Here is a 19,764-nt window from a genome sequence, read left to right on the forward strand (position 1 = left end):
GAGATTAAATGCTCATTTAAATCTCACTTTCTATTTTTTAATTCACCCCACTTTAATAAAGACCCACTTAGTCATTTATTTCCAAAGTCACTTTTCCTTTCTAATTTTTCATTTATTTTAAAATTAGACTTAATAACTTTATCACTTAAAGTCACTTTTAAATTAGATTTAACTTTATAAAATTATAAAGTCACTTTAGGAGAAAAATTAAATTCTTTTGGACACTTTTCCCTAGACCAAAGATCAAAGCCTAAGGGAACCACCTGTTCTCCGGTACCAAATTTCAACAGTATTTATACACTAATGAGGAGTTCGAATTAGTCTCCTAAGCCTACATAAACCCCAAAAATAAAATAATGTGTTAATAATCGAACTTTTGGTGACAATCCCACCAAACTAGCTCACAAATGTAATAATAAGTCTCTTAAGAAGTGAGATAATGAATAATACATGTTGTAGGGCCCTCCAAGTGGCCTGATGAGGTCCATAAGTGCCATAATGAGGAATAGGACCCTCAAAAGTGATGGACAAGGGGTTGGCCCCTTGTTCTCGAAACAATAAACTTGTGGTGCTCCCAATGGGTGTGGGGGCACAATAATAACCTCATGGGTCTCCAAATGAGTCAAAAATGTCAGTAGATCATCTACAAGGGTTCTGATGATAGTGTAGATGATGCCACATCATCCTAGAAGTCCTAGGTCAACTGCCAAGTGTATGGTACATATGTGCGGTTGGTTGGGCAAAGCTGAGCCAAGTGCATCTTTCTCGTCCAATGGGTGAATCTCGAGCATCTCTGAACATCCTCCGAGATCCATGGAGTATTGTCTACTGTTGTGAAAGCCCATGGCTCTCAACACACACCTTACATGTGCCAATGTAACCCTCTGGAGGATTAGGACCCCGTATAGGGAGACCAAACCCAACATGGAAACCATTTGCAATCCTGCATAAGATCCAATGCGTCCCCTAGCCTTCTAGTACATCAAGTCATTAGAGAAATCGAGTAAATGAGCTTACCAACCATGGACCACAAGTGGGGACTTCATGTTAAAATTGACAACTAGGGCCAAACTCCATGTGGGTCATCTTATTTATGGCAGCTGATATTTTTCTTGGATCCCTCTCATCGAGAGGTGTAGGATTGATCTAAAGATCATCTGATTTCGATAAGTATTCATGGAGTTATGAATTTATTTGCGTTATAGGACAATTCGTCAAGGTCGGCCAACAACCAAATAAACCCCACATGTGCTCAACGTTTTAGTATAAATAGAGGTGGCCTTCAAGTCATTTCAACACACTTGGGATCTCTTCCTCTCTGTACTTGTCTTTGGGTTTTAGTAGGAGGAGAGATCCTAAGGAATAACGTTGCCCTGATCTAGAGGGTAGAAAGTCGGAACTGCCAGAAAAGCCGGAAATGTCAGAACTGCCAAAAAAGTCGGAACTGTCGGGATTGTCAAAACAACTGGAACTGTCGGGAACAACCGGAACTGCCAGAACTGCTGGGAACTGCCGAAACAACTAGAGCATCTATCTCTAAAGGAGAGCAACATGCAGGGGACAGCTAACTAACATTGGGACAGTTGTATGGTGCTTAGCAGCAAATACACCAATCATGCAATGTTACAGCTAGCATGCAAGGGACAACTAGCATGCAACAACAAGCATGCTAAGGACAACAAGCATGTTAGGGACAACAAGCAAGCAAGGTGCAGACAACACATAGGTCAGGATGGCAACATGGTGCAGCAATGGCACATAATGCAGTATAGTGATGGGTACAGTCATGATTAATGAAGCATGATGAGATGCAGCATAGTGATGATGGGTGCAACATAGTGCAGCACGATGAGGTGCAGCATGATGACGAAATGCAGCAAAATGATAGGTGAAAAAGTCACCTTGGAGAATTAGTTGAAGCAGCATGTCTTCAACTGACCTCATGTATCATCTTCTTAGAGATGATCTATGCTCTTATCTAGATAAGTCAAAGTGTTGACTTTTGTTGTAAACGTACTATCTCTCTCTCTATTAAACTATTGAAGAACATATAAGAATAATTGATCAAGGGTTTCCCCACATTGGGGTTTGTCCCTGGCTAGCACCACATCTTGTGTCCTCTTGTCTTGGTTTGTCTTTCGCGATTTATGTTTATGTTCTATCTGCAGTTTACTTTAATGCTGATGTGATTACTAATCTGGAAAAGGTATTGAGCTAACTGTGAAAATTGAAATAAATTGCTCTAAGCATAGAACATACCTAAAATTAACACTTCATAATGGCCTACCCTTCCATAATGGGCTTCGGGATGTGCCAATATCTCCCAAACTCCAAATGGGATTAACCAAGTATCCTATTAGGTGGTTTATACCTCTAAAGCGAATAATATGTTCAAGGTACATCCTTCAAAAGGTGGTGGCATGTGACAGATAGGTGAATGAAGTAGGGGATGAGAAGGGGCAGCCTTGGGCGACATGCTGGGGTACACGGGTGGCTAATAAAAGGGAAGCCCACACTTGGGTTTATAATGTATAGGAAGGAGCAATCGTGGTACATGAGGTGCCACGGCCTTGATTTTTCCACCTTTCTTTATATGTCTTTTGTCCTTTTTATGATTTTCTTTGATTAACTATTCGGGGCTCAAGGGGTAAGAGCATGATGCATAAGATATAGCAGTGAATACCCCCTTTTAAGGTAAGGTGGTTCATTTCCCACCAAGGGTTGGGACAATCATGAGTTCCTATATGATGAAAGTGGCTCATAAAACCTGTAGGAACCAGGGTGATGGCCATATGATGGGGTAGAGCTCATGTATTGGCTTTTGCCCTCGTGCCAAATGTGTTTGACCCAGCTATCTTTTGCATTTTGTGGTACATTTTCCTGTTGAATGTGGCCAAATACGCTTTTACCTTTCTTTCTGGCTACATCAACCTCTGAGGCATCATTCTAGACCTGACCCAAGGTGTGGGCAAGGGGAAGGGGGTGAACCAACCCCATGTGGACCTAGTGGAGGAATGAGGACCCAGATGGGAGAAATGATGAATGGGGTAATAATGAGTGGAAAGGGGGTAATATATGCGAATAAGAGAGCGGGACCACACAATCAAGATCAGGGTTTCTTGTGAAGTACCATCCCTAAAGCCAATTGGTCATTAAAAGAGATCCCACAGGACTAAAATCCAAGGTTAATATCCAAAAGGGGTCTAGGGGACAAGAGCACAGACCTAGCCCATTCTTTCCGCCGAATCTCCCCATTAATCCATGCCCATAAGTGTCCATGATAAGCAAACTACACTATTCAATTACCAAATGATAAGGCATACCTTTAGGTTCGAGAGGCCCACCTTCAAACATACAATCATGGCAGATGGGTGAGGGACCACATGGATGGCTTAGGTGGCAGTGAAATGGCACAATGACCTAGTTGGTGGTTGCAAGGGGCTACTAGCTACCTGTTGAGGACCATCTTCAAGAAAAATAAATAAATAAATAAATAAAAAATCTCCTAGGGATATCACCCACAAAATGGTGGGTAACAAGCACCAATGAAGAAGCCTTAAACCAAAATGCAATCAACCATCAGATCTACTAACATCACAAGATAAAGAGTAAGTGATAAGATTCCTACCATCCATTGGTTAGGTGCTCCAAAATTTTTGTTGTCGGACTAACCAAGTATTGGAGATTTGTTCACAAGGCCTCTTATGATCAAAACCATCTAGAGGTTGCAAGCAAGAGGTAATCAGCCTCAATTAGTAATGAAACAATGTCTCTGATAGCATTATGTCTAAGGTGAAGGAGCAAAGTGATACATCTTTGGTCTCCATACTATGTGAATGTTCATAAAAGTGTCATGAGAATCTTTGAACAAGGAATGATAATCACCATTGATCTCAAAATATATAGGGGATCTATATATATAATGTGTTAGTTTTTGTAGCATTAGAGGCAATGAATTGCCCGGCCTCGAAAGGGGTAATCACTGCTATATTATACACATCATGCTCTTGTCCTTTGAGCCCCGAGCAGTTAATCAAAGAAAATTCGTAAAAAGCAAAAAGCATATAAAGAATGGTGAAAATATCAAGGTCGAGGCACCTCATGTACCACGATTGTTCCCTCCTATACATTATACCCAAGTGTGGGCTTCCCCCTCATCTAGTTGCCCCTATGCCCCATTATGTGACCCAGGGTTGCCCCTCTCATTCCCTATTCCATCTCCCATATTTGTCACTTGCCACCCCCATTAGAAGGGTCTACTTTGGACATATTGTCCCCTCTAAGAGCTGAAACCACCTAATAAGGTACTTGGTTAGCCCCATTTGGAGTTTGGAGACACTAGAACATGCCAAAGCCCGCTACGGAAGGACATGCCATTATGAAGTGCCCACATTGTTATCCATGGTTTGTAAGCTCCTTTACCAATTATTCTAATGACTGATTGTACTAGAAGCCTAAGGGATGCATTAGATCTTATGCAAGATTGCAGATGGCTTCTATTTGGGTTTGGCTTCCCTATATGGGATCTTGACCCCCAGAGATCCACATTGGCACATGTAGGGTGTGCATAGAGACCCATGGGCCTCCATAGCAGCAAGCAGCACTCCACAGATCTTCATGGATGTTCAGAGACAACTAGCGATCGACATTTGGGATGATGGTGACATGATTGTACATTATGCCCAGCAAGCCCCCACAAGAGCCCCCACACTCTTGGCAAGTGTCCCAACACTTGTACGATGTCATGGAAGCATTCATTCCACTGCTTGGACCATTACAAAGGATCTACAGACATCTCTAATTCATATGGATACCAATGGGGTCATTGATGTGCCCTCATACCCATTAGGAGCACTGCAATTCTACTACTTGGAGAACAAGGGGTCAACCCCTTGTCCATCATATTCCAAGGAATTTATTCCTCAATATGGCACTTCAGGATGTTATTGAGCCTTTGGAGGGCCCTACGACATGCATACATCATTATTTGGCCCCTTGTGAGGCTTGTTATTACATTATGAGCTAGTATGGTGGGCTTGTCACCATTAGGGCTTATTATTTGCATACCATTTTATCATTAGGGGCCCATAGGCTAATTTGAACTCCTTAGGAGGTTATATATTGATGTTAGGTATTCATTTGTATCATCACTTGACTTGGGATCTCTCTAATCATGGAGAATTTCACACTTTGTCCTTGCTGGATATTTTTTGGAGATGGATGAATTTTGATGTATGGATTTGAGTTATTTCTCTTGTCTTGGAGCTTTATTGAGCAAACAAAATGTTGGTTGGATATACTTTATAACATTGTAAGTAAATTTTAGTCCTATTATTCTTGTTGTTGCATACTGCTAAAATTAAGGCTAGTTGTTGCATTATTGAAATGTGGAATTGAGCATGTTTTAGCTAATTTAATGTACAGGCCAATGTTATATGAATGAAATATCCTAGAGATTTATTTATTTTGAGAAGCTTGCATCATTTGCTTTCAAGTATAAATGCTTGACGGTCACTTTTCTTTTCTTTCTCTCAACGTTGGATGAAGTTGACTTTCCTGGCCTCCTTGATCAAGAAACCAAATTCTTACTCATCATTATCCTTGACTCCATATCCCCAAGTGAGCTAGGCACTGATCCCTCAAAAGGGGTGATCATTTTAACCCTCTTTTTACCATTTTCCCCCTTTTTCCCGAAGTCTAGCCCCATTAGGTCACCTAGGGCATCAATTTCCAGGGAATTGACCCCAGGAAAAACTTCAATCTCCTATATGCTACTACATTGGTGGGTCCCCTCCCTCTCCTCCAAATTTGAAGCAATTCTAACGATGGAATCTCCAAGAATCCCAAGCCCTAGCTCTAGGATCAAATTTTTCCGAGGCATCCCCAAGGCTAGACCTTAATAGGATCAACTCAACCTTTTGAAGTAAATATTCGTGTTTGGTCCTTCCCCTCACCTCGTCCAGGATAGGAACATCATTGGTTGTTGCATTCCATCCCCGAACCTGGGTTAGGTCCACTTGGCTCCATGTGGTCCCGCTTCTCAATAAAGATTATTTGTCGAAGACCATCTGGGAATCCAAGTTTCCCAAGGATTATAGGGATTGAGAACCTTGTTTATAAGCCTATCCCTTCTCCCTCAACCCTCCAATCCACACCCCTTACCCCCAGTGGACCAAGTCCCTTGCTTAAAGAGCAAGCAAGTTCCACTATTTACTCCATCCTTGGGAAAGGGTTTTCAGGGTCACTTCTCACCTATCCATTGCCATATACTTTACAAGTGAATCCCTACACTATTGGGACTCCTCCCATCGATAAAATCCCGTAAAGAGCAAGAAGACTTAGTTGTGGTGACAGTGGGATAAGCCTCCACCGTTGCCCTTAACCTAGGGGTCACCCTCTTAAGAACCCCTTCAGGTCCCCTGTTGGTTTGAGTGGTAACAAGTCCCTAACCAGCTTTCCCCAACTTGTTGGCTAGATGAGAGGTACTTCCCATGAGTCCCGGACTCTATGGGTAGGATGTGTGTCGGGGCATCAGCAAGAGAAGGTGAACCTCTCATCCTGTTCATATGCCATAAGAGAAGGTGAACCACTCATCCTATGCATATATCAATCGTAGGGGAAGGTGAACCACTCACCCTACATACATGTGTCGAGATAGGGGAAGGTGAACCACTCACCCTACACACATGTCAACCATAATGGGGTATCACAAGGGAAGGTAAACCACTCACCTTGTATCCAACGCACCACTAGGGGAAGGTGAACCACTCACCCTATGGTCGCTCATAGCTAGCTCCAAGAAGTGCCCCATGCCCCCAGGAGCTCCCAGAGCTCTATGTCCAACTCATACAGGTCGTTCCACGACTCCAAGTCTCTCTTGGAAGGTTAAGAATTTGACCTTCTCGAGAGGCTTCGTGAGAATGTTTAAACTTGCTCATCTGTCTTGATGTGTTGGAGCCTAACTACTCCCCGTTGTACCATATATCCCAAGTAAAGTGGTACCTAATATCAATGTGCTTGGAATGCTCGTGGAACACGAGATTCTCTAATAGACAAATCCCACTCTGGTTATCCTAGAAGATCACGGTGGTATCTAGCACGTGCTCAAATAGCTCACTGAAGAGCTTCCTCAACCAAACAACTTCACAACAGGCCATACTTGCAACAATGTATTTAGCCTCAACGGTGCTTAGTGCAACTGATTTCTGCTTCCTGCTCATCCAAGATATAGAGGCAAATCCCAAAGAGAAGCAGCATCCAGACGTGCTCTTACGATCCACCACACTGCCATCCCAGTCAACATTTATATATCCATGTAGTCTCAAATCCCCGGTAGTGTATCTCAGTCCATAGTGGATTGTGCCCCGGAGATATCTCAAGAGAATCTTGGCAACAATCCAATGAATGTGATGAGGCTCAACCATATATTGACTCAACGTGTTCACAGCAAAGCATATGTCAAGACAGGAGTTGATCAAGAACATCAATGCCCCCACAAGTTGATGATACTCGGTAGGGTTCGCCAATCCGGGCCCAGCAGCACTTCCACATAGCTTCTTAAAGTTGAGTTCCATCGAAGTAGTCACATACTTGCAGTCCACCATCTCACATCTCTCAAGTAGCTTCACAATATACTTTCCTTGAGAAAGGAAAAACTCACCTTGCTTTTGCCAGACCTCCAACCCTAGGAAATAATGCATCAGTCCTAAGTCCATCTCAAACTCGAAAGCCAACTCCCTCTTGCATTGATAGATGAGAGGGTCATCACTTATCAAAAAGAGATCATCCACATAAAGGACCAAGATGAGAGGTTTGTCCTTTTCAACCTTGAAGTATAGATTTGAGTCAGCATCACTTCTCGTAAATCCCAGCTTCATAAGATAGTTATCAATCCTCCTCTCATACCAAGCCCTAGGGGCTTGCTTCAACCCATAGAGGGCTTTATTCAACCTGCATACATGTGTCTCACGATCTTGAACCTCGAATCCCTCGGGTTGTTCCACATACACTTCCTCCTTAAGCGAACCATGCAAGAAGGCAATTTTGACATCCATATGGTGAGGGTTCCATCCTTGCGAGGCAGCAAGGGCTATGATCGAATGGATGGTGGTATATCGGGCAACTGGTGCAAATATCTCATCATAGTCTACTCCTTTCTTTTGAGAGAAGCCTCGAGCTACAAATATGGCCTTGAATTTCTCAGCACTCCCCATCAGCTCCATGTTTGATCCTGTAGAGCCCTTTCGAAGTGACCAAAGACTTATCCTTGGGTCTAGGAACCACATCCCAGACATCATTCTTCGTGATCAACTCATACTCCTCGTTCATTGCATCCTTCCAAACTTGTTGCTTCACGACTTCTTCGAATGTACAAGGCTCAAATTGTACAATGGTATGCATGGCAACTAAGTACCCTTGGTACCTATCCGACTTCTTGCTTTCACGAAATGTCCCCCTTGGGGCAATGTGTTTCTCGGCATATTCAAGAGTATCTTTGAGCCATAAAGGCCTTTTCCCTGACGTAGAGGGCTCACAAGGAGGTGGATCAATGGGATCCATCGAACCTTCAACATCGGACGAAGATTCATCTTGCTTTTATGCATCAGCATCATCATTGGCCTTCCTAGGAATAGGAAGATCTCGAATCTTTCTAAGAGCAAAATCTTCATCGAAAATGACATCATGACTTAATTCCACTTCCCTTTGACCAAGCCCATAGATTTATATGCCTTCGAAGTTTCACTGTAGCCCACAAATGTTCCTTTCTTCCCAGATGCATCTAGTTTGTTTCTTTTCTCTTTCAGTATATGAAAGTATACGGAACAACCAAAAATTCTAAAATGAGAAACATCAAGTTTCTTACGGTGAATACTTCTTTGGATGTCTTGAAGTCCAAAGCTTGATGTGGGGATCGATTTTGGACATACACAATGGTGTTGGTAGCTTCTCCCCATGAGAACTTGAGAAGACCTTGATCATGAAGCATAGCCCAGGTGGCTTCAATGATAGTACGATTCTTCCTTTCGGCATCACCATTTTGTTTAGGAGTATAAGCAGTTGTAGTCTCCCTCTTAATGTCAGCTTCTCTACAATAGTCTTTGAATTCATTTGACTCATATTCGGTCCCATTATCGGTCCTCAATATTTTGATCTTCTTCCCCGTTTGATTATCGACCAAGGCTTTGAAAGAGTGGAACCATTTGAATACTTCATCCTTCTTCTTTAAGAAATAGATCCATGTCTTGCGAGAGAAGTCATCCACAAAAATAGCATGATACAAATATCAACCTAAAGATGTCACGAGCAACATACATGCTAGATCATAATGGACCAATTGAAGGATATCAGTGGTTCGAGTCTCACTTGAGGGGAATGGTCCCCTTGTATGTTTTCCAGCTTCACATCCCTGACAAACACCTTCATGATTTAAGTTGAATTCGGGCATCCCTGTCATCATCTTCCTTACATCGGACTTCCTAGAGAAGTATCACAAGTCATTGCTCCCAACGGACTTCCTCCAACCTGATAAAGACCTTCAACCCTGAATCCTAGAGTGAATGCATCTCTTGGATTCCTTTGCCAAAGACGAGCATTCCCATCAATGAATGACACCTTAAAACCTGTGTCTTCCATCGCAAACCAAATGATAAGGCATACCTTTAGGTTTGGGAGGGCCACCTTCAAACATACGATCATGGCAAATGGGTGAGGGACTACATAGCTGGCTCAAGCGGCGAAGAAGTGGCACAACGAGCTAGTTGGTGGCTGCAAGGGACTACTGGCTGTTGGCTAAGGACCATCTTGGAGAAAAAAAATCTCTTAGGTATGTCACCCACAAAATGGTGGGTAACAAACCCTATTCATCTCCCCATGTGTCCCTTGGGTCCACATAGGGTTAGCCTCCCCCTCCCCTTGTCCACACCTTGGGTCGGACATGGAACGATGCTCGGAGGTTGATGCGGCTAAAAAGAAAAGAAAAAGCATAAATTGGCCACTCCCAACCAGAAATGTACCATAAAATGCAAAATATGGTCGGGACATAAAAATTTAGCACATGGACAAAAGCCAAACATGAGCTCTACCCTTTATCCATGGCCATCACCCCGGTTCCTATGGGCCCTAAATGAGCCCCCTTCATCATTAAGGAACCCATGATTGTCCCAACCCCTGGTGGCCAATGAACCACCCCTCCTTAAAGGTATCCACTGCCATATACTACACATCATGCTCTCATCCCCTGGAGCCCCGAGCAATTATGAAGAAAAATCAATCAGACACAAAAGGCATATGAAGAAGGGTGGAAAAACAAAGGTCAAGGTAACTCATGTACCATGATTTGCTCCCTCCTACACTCACATACCCAAGTTTGGGCCTCCCTTATTATAGCTACCCTTGTACCATGACATTCGGTCTAGATGAATCCCCTAATCCCCACTTTGTTCCATTGCTATCTCATTTGCCACCTACTACTTGAGAGATGTACCATGGACATGTCACCCCCTTTAAAGGTTGAAATTGCCTAATAGTGTCCTTGATTAGCCCCTTATTGAGCTTAGAGACACTTGTACATGCCAAAGCCCACTATGGAAGGGCATGCCACCATGAAGTGCCCCATTGATTCCATGACTTGTAAGCTCTTTTACTTGATTATTCTAATGATTTGTTGTATTGGATGGCAAAGGGACACATTGGATCTTATGCAGGATTGCAGGTCGGTCTCCATATTGGGCTTGGTCACCCTATACAGGGTCCTAGCCCTCCAGAGGGCCACATTGGCACTTGTAAGGTGAGTGTTGAGAACCATGGGCTCCAACATAGCAGAGAGCACTTCATAGATCCCCAACGCCACTCGTTGATTACTCGTGTTCCACCTTTTGGATGAGAATGATGCACTTGGTTCACCATGCCCAACCGGCTCCACACATGCACCATACACTTGGCAGATGTTCTAAGGTCCAAAGGATGTCTCCCACTACAGAGGGAGGGCTTATGTCATCATCCTAGCCCTTACAAATGGTCTACAAGCATTTCCGATAAAACATTCTAAATCATCCCAAGACATTTTTTGATAAAACATTCTAAATCAACCCAAAAAGCACTACCATTAATCTAGGAAAAAACAAAAACATTTTTTTGTAAAATAGAATGAGGGTCAAAGAAGAGTTTTACATACATTCACAAGCTCTAAATCAAAGGTCAAAATCATCTCCAAATCAACTTCAATAAAGAACCAAATCTAGATTTTGAATCCATGGAATAACAAGTCCAAATCAACAAAAAAAGCAAATCCAGGAAACAACCCAAGGAACTCTTTCCAAATCCTCCCAAGAAAATTTCTGATAAAATATCCTAATCAACCCAAGAAGCACTATTAATCACCACAAGAATGTAGCTAAATGAATAAATGCCAAATTCTTCACAAGCTCATAATCCATCAAAGGGTTGTATACAAATGGGGGGGCATCATTAATTAGAAAGGGGAGAAGTTTTGAGCTAAATTTTGGGTTTTAGTTTTTCTTTTTCTCTGTATTTGCTTTTGCAAAGTTTTGTGGGCTTGTTGTGCACTATTAAAAATACATTCACTTCAAATTGAATTCACGAATTCCACAAAAATCAAATCACTTATGATTTGGGAGGCCCATTCCAACCTACCAATTCAATTTGCACATGACAACTTGCAAGTAAACTCTTGATATATCTCACTAATGAACACTTACTTTTTTTATTTTTTTGCATCTAAAATTTTGAGATGAATACATGTATCACATTGATGGGGCTTAGAGTTCTCATAGGAATCTCTATTTTTACAAGGCAACTCTATTTGTTGCGTGAAACTAGCACATCCAATTCACACAGAGTAACTTGGAATAACTTGGAAACCTTGCTTACATCTCTTTCTACATGATTTCTCAACATGAAAAGCACAATGAATCCAATTGTACCAACTCTTACAGAGAATATTACTACAAAACTAGAACATTTGAAACCTTACAAAAGGCATCAAGTGTTTATATACCACAATAACACAAGAATGGAGCAGTCTCAATATGAGATGTTATTGCCTTGGATAAGGATGCTATATGGTAGATCCATATTAGGCCCACCTGTGATTAGTGCTTCTAAATTCTTAGGTTGAAATTGGTCGACAAACTGTGAAATCAAAAAACAAATGCCAACAACACTAGATGATAACCAAACACTAGATATGGAGCTCATAATGGATGCAATGGATTAGTAGAAGCAAGCCTGCAAGGTGTATTGTGACATGGTGAGAATGATTGCGAGGTAACAAGTCATATGTTAAATAGAGCGCAGTACAATACAAGAAGCAACCCCTTCAATGAAACAAAGTGACACAATGTGTCCATCATCAACACTCTAATTACTACTATAAAAACAAATAACATCATATTCTTCATTCAAAATAAAATTTTATTCTTTCTAAATTCATGATACAATGCACAACTAGCTTTGTGGGACATCAAATACAAAGTAAAATGTTTTGAGAAGAAATGATAGACATCTCATCCATGGGTTTTAGCACTCTCGATAATATTCAAAGAGGCATCATGCCTAGCAATTACACTGAACAATGTATATTCCACAAAATTCCCTCTATGATCGATCAATTGGTGATGTTAACGGTCAAGGAATCTTCTGAATTAATGGGTCAAGGATTATCACTAAATTCACCAAAAGGATTGCCCCGTAAATTAATTTGATAATGGACTAATCAAAATAATATCTGGTAAATAAAATTCAATAAATTGTTGTACATATGCACTTCAAGAATGATCATAGATGCTACTTTCCCTGACATAACATTGTACAAGATTTAGATTATGTTGTGAAAAAATATGATAGCACTAAAAGGAAGTTTTCAAATTCAAAATTTAAAAACTTTATTATAACAATAATGCTTACTTCGATGTTGCCAATCGATTTGCTTACTATCCAACTTTTGGTAAACCACTTCTTTGCTTTATCATACTTGCAGAGATTGTAGTAAGCTTCACCGATCTCGAGCAAGGCATCACTAAGCTTCTCCTTGTCCACTAGCTCTTTCACAATATTCTTGCTTCTTTTAGCGAATTCAAGATGCTGCATGTAAAATGAAATGTTATCAGAACCCACAACCATACTCAAAAAAGAAAATAGCAGAAATAAGACCAGCATTTTCAAGAAAGCACTTAAAGCAGTGCACTGGGCAATCCCACTGAGTCTTTTAAGTATATTGGTAAAACATGGAATCAATTAAGCAAGAATCGTACCTTGGGCCATGCTTCAATGTTAATTGCAAGCTCAATCAATTGCTTTAAAGATTTGTACTGCTGGAGCTGGAGCTGATACTTTCTTTCTGCTGTAGTGGCTATCATAGTACTAACACTACGAGATAGCTTCTTCAGATGTTGTTCTTCTTGAACCAAATCATTCATAATCTTCTTAGCTTCTTCGGTAGTCTGGATGTTGATTTTAATATTTTGCACCAGGGCATCTTCATCCTCCAAATCATGCGCAATCCTAAGAGCCTTATTGTAACATAAAAGTGCATCCTCATACTTCTGCAATTTATAATGTATCAAACCCAGATTGATGAGGCCATTGGCCTCCCCTTGAGGATGAGGAATGTTCTGACAAATTGCAATGTCAGTATTTACATGCTCCTTGGCCTTTTCCCATTCTTTTTTTTCAATGTAGATACGACCCAGGTTGTGATGAAGCCTAGTCCGTCCTTCATCGTTGTCCCCAACTTCTTCCTCATCACAAATCCTTAAACCGTCCAACAAAACCCTCTCAGCCTGTCTGTAGTCTTCCAAATAAATTTTCAGCAAGCCCATATTATTATATGCATCCACAAGCTCCTTGACAAAGGATGATGAATTCCTACTGGGAGCATCCTCCTTCAGAGTGCGAGCTAAATCCATCGAAATGTTTAAATAATTCTTAGCATTTTCTAGAGCAGAATAATTACCCTCGTCTTTTTCATAAATATCAAAGAAAGTTCGGCCAAGCTGTGTGCTGGCTCGCTGTTGCTCCACCAGGTCATCGACCTCTTGCGCAAATTCTAGATGCTTTTTCTACAAACCGACAAAAAAATCCATTATGATTAAATTCTACTATAATTATTTTCAAGCTTTTCCCGGCAATTTTCAATTAGCTTCGATTTTGATTCCAAGAAAAGTGGTCCTATAAGCCAAGTAGGTCTCAAAGGATTTTGTAGATAAATATGGACACGATTTTCTATGGAAAGGGTTTTCATTACCTGGTAAATAAGGGCATCTTGAAATCTTTCGAGACGCAAATACATTTCGCCAATGGACTGGCAGGTGGGCATGAGCTGCTTCTGAGGCAAATGTTTGAGTGAGAGATCGTAGTCAATACGAAACCATTTGAGTGCTTCAACATATTCTCCTCTTTCTTTCAGGAGATGACCCATCTGATTGGCCCATCGGGCTTCTTCTTCGTGGTCTCCTCTGTTCTTGGCATCTCTGTAACCTGCTCTCGCCATCTCCAGGTCCTTCTTTCCCCGAGCCATGTTGAGGATATGATTTTTTTCTCCTCCACAAACTGATCGAAGATGCGCTGCAACGTTCGCTAAGATGCGTAAAGTAATTTTAAACTTATCTCCTTGGCAATATCGTCAAGAGTGTCGTTCCTGCCTGCGTTTATATCCAGAAATAGTGACTGGTCCTGTCTTGCAAGACTTCGAGCTAAGGAAGGCAAGCATTCATTCCTTTAAAGTTTCAAAGAACCGACTAACTTGTACATGGCTTGATGAACCAGTAAGGTCGGTTAGAACGCTCGCCGTAGCCTCTGGCATAAGTATCCCATCTTTACACATCCTTGGTGAAAGCCAACTGAGAGTATTTCTTCATCTTACATAAAAGTCGATTAAGCTAAGTCCCGCATTCATTGAATTTCCCGCCAAATTAAAACTTTGAATGGCGGGAGAACAGTGGTTTCTAATAACGAGCGCCCCCTCCGTTTCTCCCTCGTTTTTTCAATAATATGGTGTGGGTTTGTATGTTCAAAGTCATTAAACCAATAAAAGTGGAAGGATTATATTTAAGTTAACCATTTATAGCTGAATTTGAAAGTTATAAATATAACAATTCAATTATATATAAATGAAACTTACAAGGATTACATTTAAGTTAACAATTTATAGCTGAATTTGAAAGTTATAAATATAACATTTCAATTATAAATATAAATGGAACTTAAAATATATAATAATAATAATATAATGTTGTTTTATTTAATGTATTTAGTATGGATTTAATGAAATAGTTTAATTGTTAAATTTTCATGATTATTGATTAGTGTATTTTTTTTAATATATAATTATATTCAGAGGGTTAAAATCTGCACAATCTCTTTTAATATTGGACAAACTCAATCTTGGAGCTTGTTAACACTCATTCATTATAAGCTTAGAGTATATATTTTTCAAGAAGGTTTTAGAATGTAGATGTAAAAACTAGACAGAACCTAGAGGCTATAAGAGAGCCTCCTTTATGTTTGATCATGCATATTAGGTTGGGCATTATATTGAACTTATAATGTTGTGATTATCTTTTATTATGCAACAAGTTGCTTACCTTCCACATTTGCATCTACTTGCCCGATTTGTTTATGGAAGATTAAAGAGAAAAAAGATTGAAGACTTGTGGAAGAGCACTTGATTAAAGAGAACGTTAAGATGAACACACCTAAAGTAAAAGGACTTATTACCCACCACTAGTGGGTGACCCCATAGGATTTCTCCGAGATTTGTCTTCAGCGGGCAACCAACAGCCCCTCACAGCCACCAATGTAACTGATATATTGTGCCACTTGATATCTTCTCCCTGAGCCAGTCATGTGTCCCCTCACCCATCTATTGAGAGTGTATGTTTGAATGTGGGTCGTCTAATCCGAAAGGTATTTTTTTCATTGTGCAATCAAGTGCTTATGTTTGTTTTTCCTTGGGCACTAATGGGTATGGATTATTGGGTTACTTGGAAGAAGGAAGGGTTTTGACTGTAGTCTTGTTCCCTCACTTTAAATGAGGGGTTAATCCTCAATCCTAGTCTCGTGGGATCTCCCCTATTAACTTATAGCCTCGGGATGGGTACTATTTGGGAAACCTTGATTTTGGTAGAGCAATCATTTTTTCCCTTTTCACATTTTTCACTCCCCTATGCACATTACATGCCCTATTTCATCATCTTCCCTCTCTGGGTCCACAAGGCTCTGGTACTCCCACTCCCCTTGTCCACACGCCTGGGTCAAGCTTGGAAACGTTGCCCCAAAGATTGATGCAACTAAAAATTTGATAAAGGCATAACATGGCCACAAACAAGAAACAAAAGAAAATTACTATAAATTGCAAAATATGGTCAGGACAATATATTAGCACGTGAGCAAAAGCCAAACATGAGCTCTACCCCCTTCATTATGGCCATCACCCTAGTTCTTAGGGCCCCATGAGTGCCCCCACCTCATTAAGGAACCCATGCACATCCCAATCGTTGGTGGGAGATGAATTGCCCCACCTCAAGGAGGTAATCACTGCTTATATCATACACAACATGCTCTTGTCTCTTGGATCCCCGATCAGTAATAATAAAGAAAAGGCAAGAGGCAAATGAAGAAGGGTGGAAAAACAAAGCCAGAGGTAACTCATGCACCACATTTTCTCCCTCCTACATATATACACCCAAATGTGAGGACATCCCTCATCATTACCTCCCTTGAACCCATGGCATTTGGCCTTGAGACCCTTGTGTCCCAATCCACCTCGTCATCATCACTTGGGTCTTTCTCTTGTAAAAGACTTCACGCTTTTCTCTTGGACACTAGTGGAGACTTTAGATGCATTTCAATATCTTTGGAAGCTAAAATTTCAATCTTCTTTGGAGCTACATCTTGATTTATGGTTGGATATATCTTATTGTCATCTTCTCGCGAATAAAGTCTAATGTATGGAATTGCTGCAACTAGTTAATGCTATTGTACCCTAATTTGTTGAATAATATCATTGTTAAATGTTATTTGGTTGGAAATTGCATATGTCACTCATTACATTAAAATACATGAATGTTCCTAATGAATGGAATTTTGTTTTTATCTTCCATCAAAATCCATAAATATTGAGTGGGTAAATGTTAAAGATTGGTTGTTAGGGCATCACTCTTTAGCCTACATAGAGACAATTTTGGCAAATTTTGAATCATCGTAGACTCCATAGCCCAAGGAATTAGTGATGAGCCCCAAAATTTGGTAACATTTTGGGCTCATTGGGCCTAACTACCCTTGCTCAATCCTTCATTTTTCATAACTTATGCATCATTTTTTAGTGTGTTTATGTCATTTGTATGAATAAGGGTAGTCAATATTCCTAGGTGGCTAACACGTGCTCATTTCAAGATTTTTTGACACATGTTGGAGCAAAACCGAGCAGACAAGGGCTAGGAGACAGCCAAGCTGGGGTTGAGGATTCGTAGGGGGGTTGTCCACGGCATTAAATAGCCTTCCTTGGGATCTTCACCCCCAACTCCGAGCTCTAAAGGCCACCAAAACCGGATCTAGAAGGCAGCCAAACAGATTTTGTGGAAGCAGCTGTTCACTCCCAGTTTGGTCAGCCAAGTCCCATAGATTTAGGAGGCTAGCTTGGGGCCTCGTGATGTATAAATGATAAGGCTTCAGCCTTCGAAAAGGACTTTTGGAAAAACTTTTGCACATTCTGCACTACGAGCTGCCAGCTCTGTTTTGTTCTTTTGTAGCCATTATTGGCATAACTCTTGACTTATGATTATTATTTTTTAATGAGAAGCAGTCAGATTTGATCTCAGCTCTGAGTTTCTAGAGGAGCCATAGCTCTCGGGGTTGGGCCCAACCTGAGAGCCTAGGGCCTCCTTCTTTGTATTGATATCTTTCCTTTCAGCATTATGATTTTCTTTGTATGCATTTGAAACGCAGGTTGTTGAGTTAGATTTCGTTGTGTGGTTAAGTAGGTCATTGTTGAAGAATAGAGTTGTTTCAGATGTCTAGAATAGAGTAATGAGATAAGAAGTGATAAAAGCTCCAGAAAAGGGTTGCCTGCACTCTCATTTTCACCTCTTCCTAGGGGCTGGAATTGCAGACAGTGCTGCCCAACAAAAACACTAGTTTGCTTACCCATGCAATCTTCGGTGAAGTGTTTTCATTTGTAGGAGTTATTCATGCGTTCAGACCTCTTGGAATGTTTCTTTGCTCCAATACTGTACATGGTTCTCTTTAGAAATAACGTTGTTGTTCATTGGTTTCATTAACAATTAGGATAGATTAGTTAATATTTTGATTATGTGCAGGACGTGGTTGATTTGATTAAGTTTACATTGTGCGGTGCATCTCCATCACTCTCTCGTCCATCTAAGCTTCGTCCAGGCCAACTGTTCATCTCCAAGTTAGATCCCTTGTCTCACAACTACTCTTTTGCCCACGTCACCCTACCTTCTTGGCCTTCCATTTCCTCTGCCCTCTTTAAGACAAGCTAGCTTTCCACACCCTCTCATCACTCCATCTCTCTGTCACTAAGTCATTACAGACCCCTATCCTACCTCCCTATCCATTCATACATCCTCTTTCACTCACCCATCATCCAAAATCCAATTGTAGAACATCCTGTAGAAATTCTTAAACATCCTGTAGAACCCCTGCAGACTTCCTGTAGGAGCTCACAAATAAGGTTTCTTGATATCCAAACTTTGTGAAACTCTCTGGAAGGGTGTTAGGGACTCCTTAGACCCTCTCTGAACCTTCCCGACCTCTTTCAAGCATTTCTCCTCCTAGACCCACCTCTGCACAGTGAAAAACCAGTTAAAAGCACATGCAAAAAGATGTTTTCTTCAGATAGAGGTAGTCTCGACACATGTATTTTACCTTCATAGAAGTAATGGCATCTCTTTCAGTAGTTTGCATGCTCTTCTTTGCGTCAGTAGGACTAGCTAGTAGAATTAGGGTTTGCTAGGGTTTGTGTTTCTTTTTGGCTTTCAGTTTCTTGTTACAATTAGATTAGCTTCCTTCGAGTTAGCTTTCATCCATCAATTAAAAAGCTTCTTCTAAGAGCTCATAGAAGTTGGCTTAAGCTCCTAGTGGACTTGTGCCAGCTGACCAAGTGACAGCTGCGGCAAGAGCTAGTACTTGTGCATACAGCACCGTCGCTTCCAAGTTTGTTACGAACTACCGGGTTGATAAGATTAAAGAAGGGAGTCCCAAGAGTTGTAGCATTATTGCTACAATACTGGAGCCCACCATCTTTTTGGCGCCGTTGCCGGGGAAGCGTCAGAGTATTGGTGATTGTTGCTTTTCTTCTATTTTCCTACTCTCGCCTTCTGCTAAGTAGTTTATTTCATTTCCATTATGCAATTTCCTTTCCGCAAAAGTAGTGTAGACATTTCCTGCTTTCATAGATTAGCATTTCAATTCCGCAATTTCACTTCTACAAGCATAGATTAGCATTTCCATTCCGCAAGCGTAGCCTAGCATTTCATTCCTGCAATTTCATTTGAGCAAAATAGATTAGTCCTTTCATGCTTTCATTTCAATTCCGCATTTCCATTTCAGCAAGACAGTTAGTTGCAGTTCAATCTATTTTAGTTTTGCAGGTACCAGAAAAAAACAACAAAAGCAATCAAAAGTCTTTCCATTTCATGCCTCGTAGAAATCGAGATAAAACAGGCAAATTCTTACCCAACACCCCCACCACTTCACTGAGTCACCCTTCTCTCTTCTTTGGTG

General features: G+C 40.9%; 1 protein-coding gene across 1 annotated transcript in view; it reads right to left on the minus strand.

The window, feature by feature from the left end:
- Positions 1-14,911, minus strand: part of LOC149233968 (protein TONSOKU-like) — a 195,686-nt gene extending 180,775 nt beyond the window's left edge. Inside the window, exons 1-3 of the mRNA XM_089371696.1 lie at positions 14,264-14,911; positions 13,272-14,078; positions 12,925-13,101 (exon numbers count right to left, since the gene is read on the minus strand). Coding sequence (XP_089227822.1) covers positions 12,925-13,101; positions 13,272-14,078; positions 14,264-14,536 — 1,257 coding nt within the window. The 5' untranslated portion in view covers positions 14,537-14,911. The remainder of the gene's footprint in view (positions 1-12,924; positions 13,102-13,271; positions 14,079-14,263) is intronic.
- Between the last annotated feature and the right edge of the window lie 4,853 nt (positions 14,912-19,764).

Source organism: Pinus tabuliformis, chromosome 8 (assembly GCF_031772625.1).
Source record: "Pinus tabuliformis cultivar Carrire ecotype Pingquan chromosome 8, CPIR1, whole genome shotgun sequence".
NCBI classification, from domain to species: domain Eukaryota; kingdom Viridiplantae; phylum Streptophyta; class Pinopsida; order Pinales; family Pinaceae; genus Pinus; species Pinus tabuliformis.